This window comes from Caenorhabditis remanei, chromosome X (genome assembly GCF_010183535.1).
Source record: "Caenorhabditis remanei strain PX506 chromosome X, whole genome shotgun sequence".
Lineage (NCBI taxonomy): Eukaryota > Metazoa > Nematoda > Chromadorea > Rhabditida > Rhabditidae > Caenorhabditis > Caenorhabditis remanei.
Genome location: NC_071333.1, coordinates 16237972 through 16254486, shown reverse-complemented (window position 1 = coordinate 16254486; position 16515 = coordinate 16237972). Strand labels below are relative to the sequence as shown.

At 38.2% G+C, this 16515-nt stretch overlaps 5 protein-coding genes across 5 annotated transcripts; all 5 read left to right on the top strand.

Moving 5' to 3' along the window:
* Nucleotides 1-1105: 1105 nt before the first annotated feature.
* On the top strand, nucleotides 1106-2734 carry GCK72_025258 (uncharacterized protein; the record flags this gene model as incomplete). The annotated part of the gene is made up of 6 exons (XM_003100147.2): nucleotides 1106-1128; nucleotides 1242-1452; nucleotides 1533-2117; nucleotides 2173-2444; nucleotides 2494-2635; nucleotides 2684-2734. The coding sequence occupies 6 exons, from the start codon at nucleotides 1106-1108 to the stop codon at nucleotides 2732-2734; spliced, it is 1284 nt and encodes a 427-aa protein (XP_003100195.1).
* A 999-nt stretch (nucleotides 2735-3733) lies between these two features.
* On the top strand, nucleotides 3734-4174 carry GCK72_025257 (uncharacterized protein; the record flags this gene model as incomplete). The annotated part of the gene is made up of 1 exon (XM_003100222.1): nucleotides 3734-4174. The coding sequence occupies one exon, from the start codon at nucleotides 3734-3736 to the stop codon at nucleotides 4172-4174; it is 441 nt and encodes a 146-aa protein (XP_003100270.1).
* A 1034-nt stretch (nucleotides 4175-5208) lies between these two features.
* On the top strand, nucleotides 5209-5460 carry GCK72_025256 (uncharacterized protein; the record flags this gene model as incomplete). The annotated part of the gene is made up of 1 exon (XM_003100219.2): nucleotides 5209-5460. One exon carries the CDS (start codon nucleotides 5209-5211, stop codon nucleotides 5458-5460), a length of 252 nt encoding a protein of 83 aa, XP_003100267.2.
* A 1844-nt stretch (nucleotides 5461-7304) lies between these two features.
* Nucleotides 7305-7568, top strand: GCK72_025255 (uncharacterized protein; the record flags this gene model as incomplete). Its single annotated transcript, XM_003100145.2, has 1 exon — nucleotides 7305-7568. The coding sequence occupies one exon, from the start codon at nucleotides 7305-7307 to the stop codon at nucleotides 7566-7568; it is 264 nt and encodes an 87-aa protein (XP_003100193.2).
* A 4850-nt stretch (nucleotides 7569-12418) lies between these two features.
* Nucleotides 12419-12679, top strand: GCK72_025254 (uncharacterized protein; the record flags this gene model as incomplete). Its single annotated transcript, XM_003100144.2, has 1 exon — nucleotides 12419-12679. One exon carries the CDS (start codon nucleotides 12419-12421, stop codon nucleotides 12677-12679), a length of 261 nt encoding a protein of 86 aa, XP_003100192.2.
* Nucleotides 12680-16515: the final 3836 nt, after the last annotated feature.

Sequence of the window (16515 nt, the reverse complement as noted above, 5' to 3'; positions counted from 1 at the left end):
AAACTTTCCTGACATATTTATGGTTTTAAGAATCAAAGTTCTGCAATTTCAGGAAACTATTTCTGAAAACGTTATGTTTTTTTTTGGAAGAATGAATTTCAGATACAAAAAGAATCAGCCCATTCTTATTGTTATCTTATCCCTACATGGTTTTCAGAGTGGATAGGAGAGTGTTCACAGTTTAAAGTAACTAATAATCATGATTTGTAATTTCTGTTCCACGAATATTTTATTTCACGCTTACATTAGTTTCCGTTCCAACTATCTCATTAAAAACAAAAACTTGTGTAATCCAAAATCCCCCAGGTTTTCCCTCCAACCTCTGCTAGGAACACAACTAGCTGTTCTTAAACTTTTTCTCATCTTTTTTCTTTTTCATGTCTCTCATCAGAACCACACTATCCACGGATCTCTCAGCCATGTGGTGACTGAAGATTTATTCCGGGGAGCCCGGGAGCCTAAAGAGAACCAGAAAGCTAGAGGAAGAGGCAAAGGGATCCCAGAGAGTTGTTTGTTGTCTTCTGCTTCCTCTTCATCTGCTTCTCCTTTTCTTTCTAGAAACAGAAACGAGAAGCAGTAATTTGTGATATTTTTGCCGGGATCCTATCCTATTGCCTCTTCATGAGGCATAGTCGCTGCCGAGCTCATCGCCAAGGTTTACAACACACACCTCCGCCTACCCATCGTTTTTGTTCGGCCCCTCTTCTTTTTCACATCTAGCGAGAGATGTGATCTCTCGGCTCCGCGGACCCCCGATTCGTTACAAGTTACACAACGAAAGGAAGAGCAGAGGGTGGAAAACGAGGCAAAAAGAAAAAGAAAAAGAAGAAGAAGAATGGCACCCGCCGGCTCCGCCCATCAATCCGGGAACCCGATGGCAGGAGCTTCGTAGGAAGGCTTACAGAAACCGCACACACTCCGATTGTTCATTTCAACTTTATGCTGGGAACTGAACGTTGTGTTTGGTTTTATCTAGTATTGTTCTTATTTTAATAACTTTAATTTGTAGATCAATTTATTTACTCGTATTGAAATGATTTTCTTATCAATCTTATCACTTTTTGAATTCGGAAAAACATCTATATTCAAATTTTCAGTGATAACCATGTCCGACGAGGAGGAAGTGCTGTAAGTTTTCAACACGATAGATTCCAAAACTGAGAATTTCTAACTATGACTTTGATTCTACCATAACCAACTTCTATCCACTATCTTCTATGAATACAATCCTCCTCTTACAGTTCCGGTGAGGAGGAGGAGGAAGTTGAAGAGTCCCTGGCCGAAGAGGTCGAGGAGACCGAAGAGGCTGCCGCCGAGGATGCTCCAGCCGAAGAGGAAGAGCCAGAAGCCGCTGAAGAAGAAGCTCCAGTTGAGGAGAAGCCAAAGCCACGTCCACCAGTTCAGGAGGAGAAGCCACCAGCAGAGATGACTGAGGCTGAAGCTGCCATGCTTGTAAGTTAGGGAACATATGCGTGGGCGGTGCACCTAGATTCGACTGGAAGAGGGAATGTTCTGAATAAAGTTACTTACAGGCCGCCAAGAAACGTCACGAGGAAGAAGAAGCCGCTAAGCTTCTCGATTACGAGCAACGTCGTGTTCTTGAAAAGGAGCAAATGGAGCAGGAGCTCCGTGAGCTTAAGGAGAAGCAAGAGAAACGTCGCGCTGAGCGTGAAGAAGACGAGCGTCAATTCGCCGAGAGAAGACGTCAAGATGAGGAGAGACGCCGCAAGGACGAAGAAGACCGTAAGGCAAAGGCTGATGCCGAGAAGGCTCGCAAGAACGAGGAGAAGTCTCGCCGTCAACAAATGATGGCTGGATCTTTCGCTGGAGCCGCCGTCGGAGGACCAGGAGGAAAGAACTTCACCGTCCAATCTAAGGGTGACCAAGCCGCCAGCTTCGGAAACCTTGCTCAAGGCGCCAAGGCTGAAGGACTCTCCAAGGAACAACAGGAGGATGCCAAGAGAGCTTTCTTGAACGCTGTCTGCAAGGCTCAAGACGTCTCCAACCTTATGCCAAACGACTTGAAGGACAGAATCAAGGGACTTCACGCCCGTATTGTCAAACTTGAGGGAGAGAAATACGATTTGGAGAAGAGACGTGAGCGTCAAGAGTACGACGTAAGTTAATGATTATGTGACTGCGAAATCATTTTCTAAAACTGAAAATTTGCAGTTGAAAGAGCTCAGCGAGCGTCAACGGCAAGTCGCCCGTAACAAGGCTCTCAAGAAAGGACTTGACCCAGAGGAGGCCGCCTCATCAGTCCATCCACCAAAGATCACCACTGCTTCCAAGTTCGATCGTCAAACCGACAGAAGATCATACGTCGACCGTCGTGACCTCTTCGAAAACCCCTTCGTCAAGCCAGCCTTCACCATCGCCCACGGAACCGCCCGGCCGCCAGCAGAGTGGGGACGCAAGGAGAACGACGAGCTTGAACAGATCAGGTGCGTGGTTGACTTGTTAACGAGTCGTCAACAAAATGAATGTTTTCAGAAAGAACCTCGAGCCACCAAAGTATGTTGAGCAAGTCAAAGCTGAAGGAGATGCTGCCAAGCCACCAGTTGCACCAATCCCACTTCAGATTCCAGACAAGGACTTTGAAGACGGACCAGCTAAGAACCCAAATGAGGGAGCTGTAAGTTCAATATCCTGTTACTACAGTAGTATACGTTTTTCATTCCAGGAGGTCGTGATCCCAGACAGTGAAGCCGCTGCCGAGGCTGTCGCCGCCTAAGCCATTCGCATCACTTGTCATCAACATCTCCTCATCATCACCAAAAAAAAATCTGCAATTCTTTCATAATATTCTCTCTCCCTTCCCATTTTGTATTTTAGAGTGTGTTTCAACCCCCTTCTGCCCTTTTTTCTTTTTTCCGGTGTAATCAACAACAAAATTCATAAATAAACGCTTTATTCACCACGAACCGTCTTCTTTTCAATATAATTCAAAGGTAAAAAGCAAACAGATAAAAAAAGAGAAGCAGCACGCAAAGAAGTTTTTTCAGAGAATCTGCGGTGGAAGGGACAAATATTTGAACAGACAGTCCAAAGTGCGGGAATCTTTTGATTCGTGTTGATGTGAGTCATCTAGTGGTAGAAAATGGCTGCTGTTGATGTGTCTTGAGTCTAAACTCAAATGCAATCCATCGTTTCGTGTCTTATAAATAGTCTGAACATTTTCATCTTCCCATAACTACCTTTACTTTTTCTGAACCTTATTTTCCGCCTCATACCTTAAACATACAGTAACCACCAAAAATTAATCATATTTTGCCTTTTTCAATTGAAAATTCCCAACTTTGAGATTGTGTCATAGTAAAACTAACTTTCCCACAAAATAATTTTTATGAGATCAAATCGACCAAAAGTAGAACTCCATTTTTGTAGTTGACAATGTTTCTCTACGGACACTCCCTAGAGAGTTATAGTAATTTTAAGTGAATAGCTCAAAAATTCCACTATCTTGCAGTGAAATGAGTCGATTTAAGGGAGAAGTTACTCTGTCGAAATGTAAATTTTTTAGGGAGCGTCTGGACAAAAACGTTCCCAACTACAAAATTGGAGTTCCACTCTTTGTCTGTTCTATCCATAAACCGTTATTCTGTGGAACGATTACTTTATCATGACGCTCTCTCAAAGTTATGCATTTTGGCAAAACATGATATATTTTTGGCCGTTACTATATTCTCCGATAATCTTCATATAATTCTTATTTTTGTGTTGATTCAGAAAAATGGCTAACAACTACGGCAACGCAGGCTACAACGGTCCGAACACCGGATCCTATGGAAATGCTGGCTATAACGGACCAACCGGGCCATATGGCAACAACTCCGGTCACCCTGGACAGCCACCTCACCAAGACGGAATCCCAACCTTGCATTATGGAAATGGAGGGTACAATGGACCACAAGCTCCATATGGAAGTGGTGGACAAGGTCAACCATCTGGACCATACGGAGGTGCTGGGTACGCTGGACCAACCGCTGGTACCGGATTCGGTAATGCTGGATACGCACCTCCACCACCACTTGGTGCTCCAGGCCATAACATTGCTCCAGGAGGAGTTGTTCACGATGATCATCATCACGAAGACAGTCATGGAAAACATGGAAAGAAGGAGCATCACCATCACCATGGACATCATCACGGACACCATCACGAGCACCATTAAATTTTTGAGGAATGCCAATATGAAAATTACTTATCACTTGATTTCTTGGCTCTTTCACTTCGAGTCACCTGCTAAAACAATAAAACGTTGTGAAAACCAATTTCTCTCGTTTGAAAAGAAAAAATAGAAAAAACAATAAAACTACACCCAATTAATGCCACCTGACACTTCTTATCTCTCTTCGTTCCGGACCGTTTTCGACGTTTTGTACATTGTGATTGTACTGAGCTTCAGTCTAGTGACATCACAGCTTATCAATGCCATTAAAAGTATTGAAGTGAAAGTTAAAAAATGTTTGAAAAAGCGTGTCAATGTCAACAACATTGGGAAGTATAGGAAGAGTATAAGTAAGAGTAGAATGTAGTCTACCGGTATGAGGAACATTTTGGATTATGGTTAAAACAGTTACATGGCATTTATATGGAGAAACAAATTAAAACCAGACATGCAAATCTCGGCCCGGCCCGCTCGGCAAAACTGTGCACAATTTTTTAATCAAAATTTCCATGAAAATAGTCAAAATCTAATCTTGAGTTTTTACCGATACTTAAAAACATCGAAAAAATTGAAAAATCTCATGATTCTGAGGAATTTGCAGAATTCAATAACATTCATTGCCCAAACATGCCATCTTTATTTCCCAGTGAGTTTCACCACGCACAAAACATTCCATTCAAAAAACCATTCGTCCATCCAATTCAATGCGCCAAAGCCAACAACTGAGTCAGGACAATCCGATGGAGATGTGTTTCGCATGAAATCTATTTTACGAGGTGACTGACTAATGTCAATAGTAAAAGCAAGACCATATGTACAAACTCGAGACTTTCTTCCCACGTCGACCGCAATTCCCTTATCTATCGCAATGCCAACTCACTGTCAAACCTTTTATCTCCACTCGTGATGTGTTCTATAACCACTGGGTTTCCTTTAAATAGACCTGCCAGGACAGTCATTCATCACAACTTCTTTTTTTCCACTGCTCTTTAGTATTCAAGTATTTCTCTCTTTATTATTTTTTTTTCAGTTGAAACATGTCGCATCAAGGACACGAGCACGGACCATCCGACGGTCACCACGATCATCACGATGAGCACAAGGATGGACATCACCACGACACTCAACACGACGCTCATGGACAACACGTCCATCACGCCGGAGATCACTGTGATACTCAACATGCTGGAAACCATCAAGCTGGTGAGCATTGTGCTCACACTCAACACGATGCTGCTCACGAGCACAGCCATGGAGATCACAGCCACGATTCCCATGGACATCATTAATTGAACCGTTTTTTTTGAGCATACACTTCTGCTGTACAATAAATATGTAATCATTCTTCCTGAATAGAACTGCAGAACTTTTGACAGAAAACACGAAATGATAAACACGGAAAGATACTGTTGTTAAAATAGGTGTTTTCGTTGAAATTTTAATATGATCGGTGAATTTTTTAAAGAACCGTTTGAACAAATCTGTACTGGTGAAGAAAAGGAAACAGCTTGACAGTTTATCGGTTCACGAAACAACGTTCGGGAGTTTGCCGGTCCATCTAATGTTTAACAATGAACTTGCAGTTCAAAAACATAAAATACGATGCTATCGAATTGGACATCATGTATTTTAATGGAAAATCTAATTAACTATTTGTAGGAAAGATGTATAAGTTCAAAGTCAAATGTTTGTCTTTCTCACTTTTGTTCAAAATTTTGCACGTTTCATAGGTAAAACGCGCTTCAAGATTTTCCAGGTTTTCGATCCGTGCCTGATTCGATTCGTTACGGCTATTTTCACGACTCGTCTGTCGCGTACGGCCCGTCATCAAAAATTTCAAATACGACTCCGCACTTTATTACGCTGAATCCATTGTCTCGTGCGCGGATGGTACACGGATTCGCGTGCGGATTCATTACGAATGACTGAGGTCTGGAGGACTAAAAATTGCACCCTCTTTTATATGATTTTTAGCTGATAATGTAATTTGTCTTGTTTCGTTTTTTTATTTTAGACTATGTTTCTTCACAATCTTTGAAAATCATGCCTATATTATTCGCACAAGGATTGCAGCGGAAGCCGTGGACACGTTGAACTTGAATTATTGAAATTTATTACTTTTGAATAATGATAACCTGCGATAAGTGGAAAATGTGGACGTTCAGGCTCCCAACAGTTTCATAGAATTAATAAAATATTATTAATGAACATAAGTATCGCCAACACAAAATAATACTTTAATTAAATTTTTTACAGTTGCGTAAGTCAACGAGTGATATGCTGCATAATTCACATTGAGCAATGTGGAAAAAGGAGCAAATAAAATTGTACCGTGATTTCAATATGTCAATTTCATGTGTTCAAAAACAATCCACCGTCTCCGTCCAGATTCCATTGAACTCGAATTTATAAATCGAATTGTCTCAATCGAATGAAATTTTTATGTATTAATATCTATTGTTTTCATATAAATATGATCAAATATCCATTTATATAGTTTGAGAGAAAGACACCAAAATGGTAATAGAAACAAAAAAAACGAAAAAAAAAGATCGGCCTTTTTTGTTATACTTTGTGGTATTTAGAAGCGTTTGAATTCAAAAAATAATTGAAAGCTTTTACATAATTAGTTTCATAACTCATGTGATCCAAAAATCTGATTGTGAACAAATATTTTTGTTTGGTCAATTGATATTTCAGATGTTGATCAATTTCAAAATACTTCAACATCATGAGGGCGTGCTATTTTTCTGGATCATTTGCCTTTTTTTGACCTATGAGTCAGTCAGATCGATTCCCGTTCCGCTCTTCAGTTTGCTTAAGCCCCTTTGTCCTGAGGCAAGTGGAAAGGTGACTAAGGCAAATAACAATACCGTCATTTTTTCGCAAACTTATCAGGCGTCAAATGTGGGGAGGGCGAAATGCCACCATCGCATTGATAATTTCGATTTTATCTGTCATATGACGTATTTCCTCCATTCACCGAAGGTTCTTTAAATACCACACCGACTTCACCTTACCTCATCAGTTGTTTCATTTCTCCTTGCATTTTTTGACACTTTTCGATTTTTCGGATTTATATTCTTTTCTTTTTTTTCAATCTTTTTCTCAACCATGTCTTCTTATAGAAAAAATGTCGTACTACGGAAACGGATACGGTGCCCCACCACCAATGCACGGAGGATATGGCGCTCCACCAGTCCACGGAGCCCCAGGATACATGCCACCAACCACTGTCCACGTTCACACCGATGGAGGACATCATGGAGGACACATGGATACTCATCATCACGGACATCATGAAAGTCATCACCACGGAGGACATCACGGGGGTGGTCATCACTACGAGAGCCACTACGAGAGCCATCACCATGGAGGACACCATGGACACCATTAAATGTAAAATTCATTTTGTATATTCATGAATATTGTCATCCTTCCCAATGAATCCTACTACTGAATAAATGATCATCCTGTTTGATTTCAATGAATTATAATAATATTTTTCAAAAAAACTATTTTTCAATTCTGAAAATGGAATATTAGAATACAGGCTTTAGTAGCATTCTAACAGCAGGAAAACAAGGTTCACAAAAAAAAAAGATTTCGTTTTTTCAAATACGTACGTGAAAATACATGGCAAAAATAGATCTATAACACTTGTAAAGTTATTAAATCGTTAATGTTACTTACTGCATATAGTTTACAGTTTTCCATGACTAGTGAAGCAATTAAACATAAATTTTGAGTATTACTTGCTATTTTTGGTATATGGAAATGGTTAACAAAAAAACAAGCAGCGGCCCAATTTTCTTCTGAATCAGAAAAATAGTTTAATTCAAAAATTTTACGCATTGCAGTGTTAGATGTGCTGATTTTTCAATGTTACTCTTATTTTGGTCAGCGAGCGTTAGAGTGACTGACTACACGGTAATTTTTATATTTTTCCGGTTTTTCTGTCTTTACACATTTATTCCTTATAATCTGAAAGCTTCGACATTGGAAATGTCACATTTTTCAATATAACACTAGAACATGAATAGAAAACATGACATTCCAAATGTCATGTGTACACTAATAATTACGGTTTATTTTCAAGCACGTTTCATGCTTTACCGTTGGTTGACATTGCTTATCAGTCTACTTTGATGTTGTGTAAGCTTTTTCAATAGTTCAAGTCCAAACCTCGGGATGATAGACCAAAAAACGGAACTGTTAAAGTTTACGGGCGAAGGTTATATGGGACATACGTAATAAAAAATGAATGCTGACAAATAGTGTGAGGAAAAATCTGTGAAACTGAAAAAACAGAAAATTCATGCTAAACAGACTGGATTTTATTTCCAATGCTTCACAAGGACTGAAATGAAAAAGTCTGCAAACTTGTGTCTTTATTGAAATGAGATTTTGAGCTTTCTTTTCAGAATTCACTGTAAAAAAATAGAGGCACATCCGGTAGAAAAAGTTGGAGCATCTTATCTCGGCTGTCTTTGGAAATGTGAAAATTATTTCACATTCAGCTGAAAAAATATTTTATGTATATTAAGCTATATATTGTCAGTTAGCAGCTTTTTGATGTTTCCTTTGGGAACCGAGGTACACCGCTGCAAACAGGCACTACTAGGTGCTCCTCTATTACAAATCTTACAAGGGAATTGACTTTTGGTATGCGTTCAGAATTTTCTATAAACTTGCACACTGATAGGTTAAGGTAAGCAACGCATTTTTTAAAATAGCTTATTCACAAACATTAGTAGGATTTATTGAAAATTACTCGTTTTAAAGTATGCTCTCAACAAATAAATATCTCAACACCGAAGTTAATAATGATGACCGTGGTGATGGTGGTGGTGTCCATGGTGGTGTCCATGATGATGATGGTGGTGTCCAGTCAAGGCATGTCCCAACTCATGCATCAAACCGTGGTGGTGATGATGATGGTGGCCATGATGATGCCCGTCGGTATGAATGTGAATCGGTGCTCCGTAGACTGGTGGAGGAGCTCCATAGACTGGAGGTGGTGCTCCATATCCTGGAGTTCCATATGGATTGTATCCGTTTCCGTAGTAAGACATAGTTTTCTGGAAGAAAAACACAATACAAAAAAAAAAGAAATCGAAGTGTGAAAAATGCTGAAAAAAGGGAATGAAAAAGAATGAGAAAGCTCGATGCTGAAATGGCAATCCTGTCGGGTATTTAAACGACACTCTCTAAAAATTGCGTCATCAAAAAAGATAAAAAGCGAAATTAAGTGCCCACCCCGTTTTGTCACTGATAAGTTTGAAAGAGGCGGCTGACGTATTGTTGTTTGTATTAGTCACGTCGATGTTCATAAAAACATGGGAGCAGAAGATTAAAAAAACACAGACTTTGTTTATTCTTCTGAGTCATTTGAATGGAAGAACAGTAATACAAATGAATAGTGATGAAGATGTATTTTGAAATACCGTACGTTTTTGAAACTGATCATTGACACAGTCTGATAAGAACGGTCTTACAGTTTTATGATTTTTTTTGGTTCTTCCCTTCGATGTTCAATCGTTTTTGGGATTCTATGTACAGTACCGCTCCAAAGGTTATCAACTTTGGCTCTTTTTTAGTGAATAGGAAAATTAACCAACTTTAACAGTGTATATCGGTGTCATGTGGACTGAGCGAAAATATCAAATCATTTTTGTAGTTCTGGAATGGTTCAGGGAAAAATGACTTTGAAGAACTGTAACTTTCATGGCTGTATCCCTACAAAAAATGATCAACTATAAAAATCATGTGCTTTTTCTCTGTCTAACCCGAACCACTGTCAAAGTTGGTCATTTTCCATTGAAAACAGCCAAAGTTGATAGCCTTTCAAGCGGTACTGTTGAATGTATGTAGTTTAGAGTTCCAAAGTATTGAGTATTCAAAAAAATTTAAACGGTTACACAGAATACATCAGAACGCCTGTTAGAGCTTTAGTATTCCCAAAAATAAGTAAATTGAGATGTTTTTTTTCTCTAAAAATATTTCACAACGGTGTCATATTACATCACGTCAGTATCCTGTGGGTCTTTGTTTGCAAAAGGGCACTCATCTGTTTTGTAAATTAGTTTTACACTATGTTGAAATAACTTTTCCGGTCTCAGCTGACTGATGTTTGTAATACAGTAGGAGTTGGAGGCCAAGACTGTGTCGCAGTCTCTAAAGACAGCTTGAAACTATTTTTTGACAGTAACTTGAACAAAAAAAAATGCACAAAGTCAGTAATCATTGATTTATTATACATGACAAAAATTTTTCATCATTATGCAGAAACCGTATCTCTCTAACAATAAAAACAAGATTATAAATTAGTGGTGTCCATGATGATGTCCGTGGTGATGATGATGATGATGACCGGTCACAGCATGTCCCAACTCATGAAGGAAGCCGTGATGATGATGGTGTCCATGATGGTGGTTGTCAGTATGGATTACTGTTGGTGGCATATACCCAGGTGCTCCGTAGACTGGTGGAGGTGCTCCGTAGACTGGAGGTGGGGCGCCATAGCCAGGTTGGCCATAAGGAGAGTAGCTTCCATTTCCATAGTAGGACATATTTTCAGCTGTAAAATGGAAATGAAAAAATGTACATTCTAAAAAAAGGAGAGAAAGAAGGAAAGAAACTTTTGAAAACGATACCAATCTACCACTGCTTCCCTATATTTATACCCTGGCGAATTGAAAAACTGCGTCATGAAAATAGATAAGAATTAACAATACCCTTTCCGCCTTTTTTTCACACCGATAAGTTTGAAAGTAGCGTGACGTTGATTTTGAACGCTTAGTCATCCCATTCAATTTGAGATCGTAAAACGAGTACACCCAAATTTGTATCTTTTCAGAAAAAAAAGATTTGGTATCAAAACTGTTTGCGTTTGAAAGCAAAGAACATGTGTGTGACAATTTTTTGTAAAAAAAACTTGAGATATATCTCCCGACCAAAAAAATGTTCAGTAGAGCTCGAATCATCTAGTTTGGGAAGATGAACACGTTTGAGCTTGGGTCTCACCTGACTTATGAAAATTCCATTACACATGATGCGAACTCGTTGCAAAACAACTCATCACTGATGATATTTAAAAAGAATTCCGAAAATCATGAATAACATGTTAATGACAAACAAAATGCATTATTTTCAATAAAATAAAAAGAAGCGCTTCCAATTTTCTTAATCTAGTAAAGTTAAATGCTCATAATTTTGAGGAAAACGAGTAACTGGTTTATTTTGAAAACCATGGTGATCAACTCTAAACAAACATGTCTTAATGTTTATTATACTACTCAAAGATCAATTATGCACAACAATAAATAACAAAAACAGCAATTTAATTGGATGAAAATGTTATAAATAAATTAATGGTGTCCGTGATGATGATGATGATGTCCGAAGTGCTGTCCATGATGGTAGTGGTGATGATGTCCAGTCAAAGCATGTCCCAACTCATGAAGGTATCCATGATGATGGTGTCCGTGATGATGATTATCAGAATGAATATGAACAGTTGGTGGCATGTACCCTGGAGCTCCGTAGACTGGTGGTGGCACACCAAAAGCAGGTTGGCCGTATGGTGAGTATCCTTCGTTACCGTAGTATGACATATTGGTGATAAGATTTGAAAATGAAACAGGGAGAACAGAAAAGAAGTTGATGTTACCAACAAAATTGAAAACTTATTAATACTTTTTCTAGTTGATTACGAAAGAGGCATGATAAAACATTTGTGTTATTTTGCCTCCTACACACTGATAAGCTTGAATAGAAAGTGCATGACGTAGTGTCATTTCGATTAGTCACCTGTGTTCTTTTAAGAAACTCTTCCGGAAGGATTTATGAATGCTCTGAGGAGACTCATTTCACTGGAAAAACTGTGTACTGTGTAGAATATTTTGAAACTTTGTTCCACCTAATCCTTCTCCTATATGGAAAAGTTTCTTCATGTCTGGTTTTCATTTTTTCAAGTTTAATGTTGTATATGGAACATTTCAAATTTAAATATACCAAAAGCTGTTTGCAGTCCAATCTTGGAAACGGACGAACACAGTTTTCCACACACAGGTAGAAAAGATCAATGTACAAAATCGTATAGTTCTCATTGTCGGCTGAGAAACCGTTCTTTGTCGGCTTCTGGTTCCCAAACAAAAAATGATAAACTACGTGCATCCGATTTCAAATAAATAGGCAGCTCTGCTTCTGAAGAAAACCATTCACGTAGCTGAATACAACTCAACAATGCGTTTCTTCCCTATTGCTGCAATTCTTGTACTTTGTTTCTTTGGAGCCGTTTTGGGGCTGATGCCAATTTCAAACAGCGCGGAAAAGCTCCTGAGTGGCAACAGCGACAGAAAAGAGTTTGCCTCGGGCTCAGAAACCAGATCCACGCCAAAAATTCGTGGATGTCAAGACGATGAAGACTGCCGCCGCTTTTTGCTGGATATTAACGGACCTCGTTGTATCAATTGGATGTGCACTCCGGAACCTTTTGAAAAGTGATAATATCTTCGAATAAATCGTTTACAAGCATTATTCCGGTTTTGTTGTTAGCTTGCGTCTTTACTATATGACGTTTCTTCCTTTTTCTAAACGGCTATCAATACTTGAATTCGTGGAAAAGAGAGGAAATTGTCTGTCGACTGTTACAAACTGTATAATTAGTCCGCGAGTAAAAGTATTGGTTGCTTACATATGGAATCTAAAAAAAAAAAAAAAAAAAAAAAAATTATTGAAAGCAAATCCTTGGAACACTGATGTCTCTCAATATGGTTCACATATTTCAAAAAGTTTTTGCATTCGTGACTTTTTAGAAGAATATTAACCAATTTTCGAAGAGAAAAGTCGACTAAAACACTTATTTTACGGAGATAAAGTCTTTGTATCTTAAATAGTCAACAAAAAACTGTATAAAATTATATTAGATGAGCCCAATAAGCCTTTTCAAAACTAGTGGTAGAGTTCTATTTTGTAGCAGTTCTATTTTGTAGCAGTTCTACTTCGTTCAGTTCTATTTTGTAACAGTTTCATTGTGTTCAGTTCCACTTTGTAGCAGTTCTATTTTAGTCAGTTCTATACTGTTGCAGTTTCATTTTGTCGCAGTTCTATTTTTCCGAGTTCTAATATCAAGTACCCTCTTTCAAACACATAACGTAAATTAAAATGTTTTTTCTTTTTTTTATTATACTACACAAAAATTAATTATGCACAATTACAAAGTGAAAAAAGGTATATAAAAAAGATAGAAATGTTTTAAATGAGTTAATGATGTCCGTGGTGATGATGATGATGTCCGAAGTGGTGTCCATGATGATGGTGATGATGATGTCCAGTCAAAGCATGTCCCAACTTATGAAGAAATCCATGATGATGGTGATGGTGTCCGTGATGGTGATTATCAGAATGAATATGAACAGTTGGTGGCATGTACTCTGAAGCTCCGTAGACTGGTGGTGGGGCACCAAAGGCATGTTGACCGTATGGAGAGTATCCACCGTTACCGTAGTATGACATTATTAGTGTTAAAAAAAAGAAGAAGAAGAATCAAGAAAAGATTCGATGGGAAATTAGAGTTGAAACCCTGTATTTATACTCTGTGGTTATATTTGCGTCATAGACATGATAACGTTTTTACGCTTCTCTCAGTCTTTGATAAGCTCGAAAAAAGTTCATGACGATATGTCAGCGTTATTAGTCATTTTTTGAACTAAAACTTACCGGAAGGAACTATTATTAACAGAAAACTTGTGATTCATCAAAAAAGATCAAAAGTATTTTTGAAACTGATGTATTTGGAAATAGTCACTTGATTATTGTTATTATAGATTCACCTCTCTCGTGAGATTTTTATTCCACTGTTTTCGAATAGGTTATTCATTTTAATACATGTTACGGAATATATTATGAGGTCGAAATCATTTTTTTCTTACCTTCAGTGACCCTTGCCTTTTTCCAGAAGCCAGTCTCGAATCATCTGGAATCAAGGCGTACAAAAAACGTTAGTTCGATTTAGAGACGAAACTCACTTCCAAATATCAGACGTCGGAAATCGCGTCCTCTTCCTTCCAATGTTTTCAACCTCTCAGGTTTATTGTTGTATATGGAAAATTCAAAGTTGCATCTGTATCCCGTTGGCTATTTTAATTCCTATCTTAAAAATTGACAAACACTGTTTTCCCGTGCTGCTAATGAATAAATTCGTATAGTTCTTATTGTCAGCTGAGAATTTTGTTTTCTCTAAACGACTATTGATACTCGAACATAGCTATTTATGAAGAAAAAGGGAGACCGGTCGTCGGCTGTTACAAACGGTATAATTAGTGCATGAGCGGAAGTACTGGTAGGTTAAAGTCTGGAATACACTTATTCCATGAGAAAATTAATTGGAAGAAGTTGTTGGAAGCCTGATGTCACTCTGTATGGTTCATACATTCTAAAAAGACATTTAATGCAGATAGAACCTAGGTACAATACGTGAAAGCCTTAGAGCGGATTCTGGATACGTAAAACACTTCCGCAAGAGTTACAGTGACTGAACAACTACAATTAATTCACTTCATCAAATCGCGAACTGAATAAGAGACTATACTCATCCAAATTTAAAGCTTTATTTTTTGTTAATCTGTTATAAAAAAATATATAAAACGTAATATAATACAATAAAAAGGGCTACTTAGCTGAATACTACAAAAAATATGAGTAAACATTAAAAAAACATTTTAAAATTAGAATGATTAGTAAAATAAATAAAAATAAATGATACAAATTGCGGATAAAATTATCCATTTCGGGCACATCTTATAACTTTCCCATCGTTCACAATCATCGATTTCGTGTACATTCCAGTTTTCGATTTCTTCAGATTGCTGGAATTGGCGTGCCTTATTTTCAGTGACCCTTCTCTTTTTCCCTAATCGAGTTGCATTCCTGTTTTCCTTATCGTCTTCTGCAAGCAGCACATATCGGTTCCTCCTTGTCTCTCTTCTTTCTTGCTGCTTATCGCTTTGCTTCAATATCGATTGCTTGCTGGAGAAACAGGATTGATCTGAAAATAGAGTTTTATCGATTTTTGACGTGTCGGTTTAGTTCATGTAAAGGAATAGTTACTGTTAATGAAATATTATCAACGAAGTAAGTGTTACTGCTGTTTTAAAGGTTTCTAACATACAGAATAAAGCTTTTTTTTGAAAAAAACCCTTACCAAAATCAGATCTTCATTGATTGCCAGAATTTGCATTTCTTGTTTTTAGTGTTCCTTGACTTTTCCCGAGTCGACTTTTTTCATGTAACTATCGGTTCCCATTTCTCGTCTCTCTTCTTTTTTGCTGCTTGCCGTTTCCTCTCGATTTCATATGCTTGTTCGAGAAATCGGCAGGTAGTTTCTCTAAAACAGAAGATTTGTTGTTTTTAGTGAGTTATTAACAACTGAGCTAGTGTAACTGCCGTTTTGAAAGTATTCTAACATGTAGAACAACAAATCTTTTTTTCAAAAAATTTTACCTCATAAATCTCACCGTCTATTGTTTTGACAGCACAATCACCCATTTTGTGTTTTCGATTTCATCAGATTCCTTCAGGTAATCTTCGAGATGTTCCTCAATCGTCTTGCTGTTCCACACATCAACAGTCTTTGTTGATGTGTGGAAAGAGGTGTTCCTTGTGGTACGGAGCACTACCTGAAATTCAGCAAAATAGGTAAATAGTGGAAAATTGCATCGGGTCGAAAAATCAATAAGCGGAAAATTCTGGAAACCTTTACTCGTGATATTTAGGATAAATAAAAACATGCCGAAAAAGGACTAAGAAGAGACATTTATGCAAAATGGGCGACATTAATTTTGTGTGACCACGCACACCGTTCACAGCTACGCGCGGTGCTGTTTGACCTCCTTGCGTGCGTAAAAATTAGCGGGCCTAAAAAAAGCGTGTACATGGGAAAAGAAACAACACCCCTCACAGAACACCACTTTTTTCAATTCTTGGATGCAGATAATTGTTACGACTTCAGAATTTAAAATGAAGTAAAAAAAAAGATTTTTATTCATTATGAAAACTTAATTTTAATTATGCCAGACAAGAAAACACGAAAGTGAAAATTTTAAAAAAAATCGACTAATGGTGTCCGTGGTGATGATGATGATGTCCGTAGTGGTGTCCGTGATGGTGGTGATGATGTCCAGTCAAAGCATGTCCCAACTCATGAAGGAATCCGTGATGATGGTGATGGTGTCCGTGATGATGATTATCAGAATGAATATGAACAGTTGGTGGCATGTACCCTGGAGCTCTGTAGACTGGTGGTGGGGCACCAAAGGCAGGTTGACCGTATGGAGAGTATC